Source organism: Bemisia tabaci, chromosome 6, assembly GCF_918797505.1.
Source record: "Bemisia tabaci chromosome 6, PGI_BMITA_v3".
Classification (NCBI taxonomy): domain Eukaryota; kingdom Metazoa; phylum Arthropoda; class Insecta; order Hemiptera; family Aleyrodidae; genus Bemisia; species Bemisia tabaci.
The window spans coordinates 5,394,162-5,399,251 of NC_092798.1; the positions used below are offsets into that span (position 1 = coordinate 5,394,162).

Genomic DNA, 5,090 nt, shown 5'->3' on the forward strand with positions numbered 1-5,090 from the left:
AAATCTGACAACACTCTATTTTTCTTTCTAAAATCAGCCTAATTTCACAAAAAATTAGAAAGACAACGAAACGAAAAGTTCAATAAAAATAAATTAAAAATTCTATCTAAACTATTCAATTTTTGTTAAATAAATAGCATTTCTAAAGTATAGGAGTCTACTCATCCCACCCATTCAACTTTCTCATTTTTCCTAGAAATCAATACCAATTCAGGCAATATCAATCAAAAAGTATTGCAGTTCTGAGTAGGTACATTCACAGCACTCTCTTTTTCATTAAAAAATCAGCACTAATTTCACCAAATAAATAATATCTTTTAAAAATTACGATAAACAATCCACATTCGGGACACTCACCCAACAGTCTATTTTTCCTAGATACTCTCACTCAAGATATTGAATTTTCGTTTCAACCATAGCTACAAAAATTTATTTTACGTAAATGGAGGTCTACAGAAATTCTTTTGTCATTGAAGATGAATTTGATTTTGAAAATATTATACCGTATTTCAAAAACCCATTTGAGCGGACAAGATCAAAATATGAAATTGTAATGGACCCACTTTCTGATAAAATTCAACATCTACCTGAATCTAAGAGAATGAAATATAAAAAACTTATGGTAATAATATTGTTGCTCATTTGAGTGTTTTGTCAAGAATTGTTGAAAGTGAAATTAAAAATCATGAGTAAAACAATACATAAATTGAATAAAAGCTTTTTGAGTAATAAAAGGTTCCCAAGCTCTCAGAGTTAACCACCCAATCTATATTTATTTTATTTACAGGAACTCTGAGTTGAGGAGTTAACTCTGAGAGTTTTTTATTTTTATTTACATATGAACATATTGACTTGCTTGTCCACTCGGTTTTCTTTTTATATACAGTAACCATATGGCACAGTACCATAATCTTGCAAGATTATCCTCTTGTCATACTCAAACTTGAACTTTTTGGTTTCTAATTTATTCACTAAATTTTTAGTTTTTGTCTCTCGGGTTATTGTATTATAAGTCAAGGCTACAGATCTTTGCTTGAGTTGAGATACACCCTCCTTTATTAGTTTTATCATTGTATTACCGTTCAATTTTTCTAAATTTTGATAATTCAACGTAAACCCTTTGATTTTTGTTACACTTTTACCAAAGTTAGTTTGATAATGGTAACTTTTAGGACCCGTCGACGCCCATAACTTTATATATTCATCCTTCTTGAGCTCATCCGTCCATTCTCCAAGCATATCACCTGTCTTAACAGTATTTAAGGTATAATTGTGATAAAGTATTGAATGAGATAAAACGAAAAAGAAAAAGAAACTAATGTTTACACGTATTTTTATTTTTTCATTACACTTTCTCAAAAGTACACAAAAGTTTACAAAAGTAAACTAATATTGCAATGTTTACTGATTTTAAAACTGCTCCAAATTAGTAAATATTCATTAAAAAAAATAACCTTTCGAACATAAAATGAATCAAAATAATACTATTGACAGAAGTGGCTAAAACCCTTCTTAAATTTTCTTGATTATAACAGCCACTTTTATAAAATTGGCGTCTTCTTGAAAATTGGCCCTCTTTAAAGCGGATTTTAAGTCTCTCACAGTGTATTTACCTAATACCATTGTAGTGTGAGCGGGTTCAGACCCCAACGAGAAGAATCCTCCCCAGTACTCGCAAAATGTATCTTTGTTTATACCTGATCGTATTACCAATTTCTGAATTCTTATCGCTCCGTCAGTTTTTCCCTGTAGAATCGTATGGCAGAGTTGTTCATGAAACGTGATCTTTTCTTTAATGGTATTGTATTTAGCTCCTTTTTTTAAATGTTGAGCAAAAATACCCTCAGTTACTTCGATTTTACTTCTGATTGATAACATTAGTATGATCGCCTCCGTTTCTTGATACAGTTGGGCCTGAAAGAAAAAACAGGATATGAAGCGCACTTTAATGAAGTAAGTCCGACGTTATTTTTCCAAATAGTTTTGAAGCAATGATCAAAGACTTGAGTGCACTGCACGTGAATGAAAAAAATAAGACCGAGTACTCTCTGGACGAATTCTTAGAGTCTTTTCCACAATTACTCTTTTCATGATTTGGAAGTCAGGTAATCTCATTCACTAACAACCCATTGAGTTCCTTTTCATGGAATTGGAAACCTTCCAAAGGGAGTCCACTGACGTTGTAAAGACGTTACTTATGGCTGAATCGAAATACGTAATCAGATTATATTTTTTGTTACAAGATGAAATAAATACAAAAATCGTTAAGAAGTCAAAAATGTAAAACATAAAAAATTTAAACTGATCACCAACAACGTCACATATCTCTTTACATTTTCTCGTCGCATCGTCTGGTAACGCTGTGGTAACGTCTTTCTCGTAATGTTATAGCAACATCGCTTGATCATACGTTGCAGTAACGTTTTTTAACGTCGGTGGGTACGTTACTACAACGTCGTATCGATAACATTACGTTTGGCACATCATAAATCTCTCGTTTACGTATCGCTGTTACATCGTTACCACGACCAGCATCGTTGGGTTACGTTCATACGTAACCTTGGTAAAGTAAAATTATCAAGATTCGTCTTGAAAAGCTCCGGTATAGATTAAGGTAGCATTTATTGTTAAAGAAAGTCTTAGTTAACATATAACATTAACTTTTCAAGTTAAAGTAATTTTATTTTAGTCTTTAGTGCCCCAAATAAGAGCAGTGTGGTGATTGGCCCTTTCTAGCGTCTTTGCTTGCTTTTTTTTGTTTACTTATTTTTTTTATTTTCCTTGTGCAGCTTGTACGTATACCTTTTGAGCTACAATATTCTCGCAAAAGTTTACGTACCACAGACACAATAACTGAATAAATAACATACTTTTTAAAATTTTTGTTGAATAGAAATACGAAAATGGAATCAATACCATTAAAGCAATTAGGTATTTCCGGCTTAGACCCACGCCTCATAAATACCTCATACCTAACCATTTTTGAACTATAAAAGAGATGAATTTTTCCCTTACATTTGTCTCTCTTCAAAACTATAACCGGCTGGAATATATGGACGTTACGACTTACCTTATCTTTTTGACATAATATATTTTCCGTTGTCAAGTTCTGAATTCGTACGTGTTGCTCGGCATTCATCTTGATGTACTTCTTATTTTCTTCTCGTTCCTGCTTGAGTTGTGCTTTCAAAAAATCAATCAGGTCTGTACTATCGCCCGGCTGTGCCGATAAATTTCTAGGCACTTGGTGCACCTTCAAAAAACAAAATTGAAACACATTTTTAATAACCAGTTCAAAAAAAAAACAACGCCAGTTATTACCATCAACAGTTATAATATTAGAATGATGAAAAAAAACACCCAACGAAGGAAAGCAACTACATTATTCAAAAAAAGGAAACGATTCTTTGTCAAACCAAAAAAAATTCTTCAAAAATAGTGGAAAACATATATTTATCCTGAATGGATATTTTTGAAAATAGATGTGAAACATGAAATAACGAATTGTACCAAAGCTATGGAGCTAAAAATGTGAACGGAGGATAAAACTTGTTTTGACTTTGATTGGGTTTACTCTAAGTCATAGTTAATTACATATACATAAAATAGGTAAATAAAATATCAGTTATTGTATTTGTACTTACATAGTGCTCCGGCTGATACAGTGCCGCTGCAAGGGTAATAAACGCGGAAAGGACGAAGTAGAACCGCATGACTGATGAATAGCGCTCACACAACTGGTTAAGATAAATAACTGGGTCCAAACTCTTTCACTCTAATCTCACCGTGATAAGTAACTCGATGAAAGAATAATACTTATCAAGCAGAAGTCCGCACTCCTCGCTGACAATGATAAAACATTTTCAGCTTTATCTTCCATGAGTCAGTAGGCAGTTACAAATAATTATAGGAATAATATGACGTCAATGGTTGCTGTCGATCTAAACGATTCATACATTTCCGGCGAAAGACTATACAGTCACGCTTTCGAGACATCCGGCTGACAGAAATCAGAGACAATATTTTTTTCTGTGTTTAGCTTATGCTTCTTGATAACAACGATTCTTTCAGTTACCAAAGAGTTCAAATAATCTCAAGTAACGACTTTGAATGAATAATTACACACCGTTTAATTTATATTTGAGTCAACAAACCCGATCATCAAACAATGCACATTAATACAACACGATTCAATCGTGTAGTATAAGAACAAGAAATTTACTCTGACGATCCTCGAAAATACTTTCCATATTTTTCACTAAACTCTGTCAAATTTTTTACTCTGCTAGGATTATTTTTATTTAATATCATTTCATTACTAATATCTGCAGGATTGTTTGCCGATTTCTGTACAAAATTAATCGCATTTTTATCACTTATAACATTCTTAGACAGACTCTGATTTTTACCAGATTTATTAGTAACTTTATTTGCTTCAGAAACCAAAGGCTTCACATCACTTACAACGTATTTAAACGTGTATTGACCTAAGCTATTTCTAGTCATTTCATGAGTTAGGTTCCTATTATTGTAAGGTATATTATGTTCTTTTAAATATTTTAGTATAGTCTTTTCAGTTATTTTATATTTTAAAGAAAAACTTCTCACACTATTTTCCTTGAAGTTGTATTCCTTTAATATTTTAATCAACTCGTTAGGAGTCATTTATTTATATAAAAATTATTACTTTACCATACAGTACCATACTACCATACAATATTACCATATTTCAGTACAGTATTTCCTTACCTTACCTCACCTTACAATACCTTACTTTACAATACAATATAAAAGTATAAAATTTTAGTCTAATAAATGGAAAGCCAAATAAAAAGATACATGCCCTCTAAAATTGAACTAGAAGGCCTGGACAGGATAATTTCAAAAAATAAAGAATTGGAAGACTTGATTCGGGATGAGGAAACGAATTTAGAGAGAATAATTGAAGCCATAAATGGATTAAAAAATATCAACAGTAATATGAAAACTATCATGAAACAGTTCTTTATAGCTCTACAGCAGACAAGTATGACTTCAGATATTTATAAATATGCTAATTTTAAAAATCAGGAGTTGATAGAAACTCTACT

At 31.7% G+C, this 5,090-nt stretch overlaps 1 protein-coding gene across 1 annotated transcript; it reads right to left on the bottom strand.

The window, feature by feature from the left end:
* Positions 1-1,316: 1,316 nt before the first annotated feature.
* Positions 1,317-3,801, bottom strand: LOC140224774 (uncharacterized). The gene is made up of 3 exons (XM_072301379.1): positions 3,645-3,801; positions 3,071-3,253; positions 1,317-1,914 (listed from the first exon to the last, which is right to left on the bottom strand). The coding sequence occupies exons 1-3, from the start codon at positions 3,711-3,713 to the stop codon at positions 1,513-1,515; spliced, it is 654 nt and encodes a 217-aa protein (XP_072157480.1). The 5' UTR covers positions 3,714-3,801; the 3' UTR covers positions 1,317-1,512.
* Positions 3,802-5,090: the final 1,289 nt, after the last annotated feature.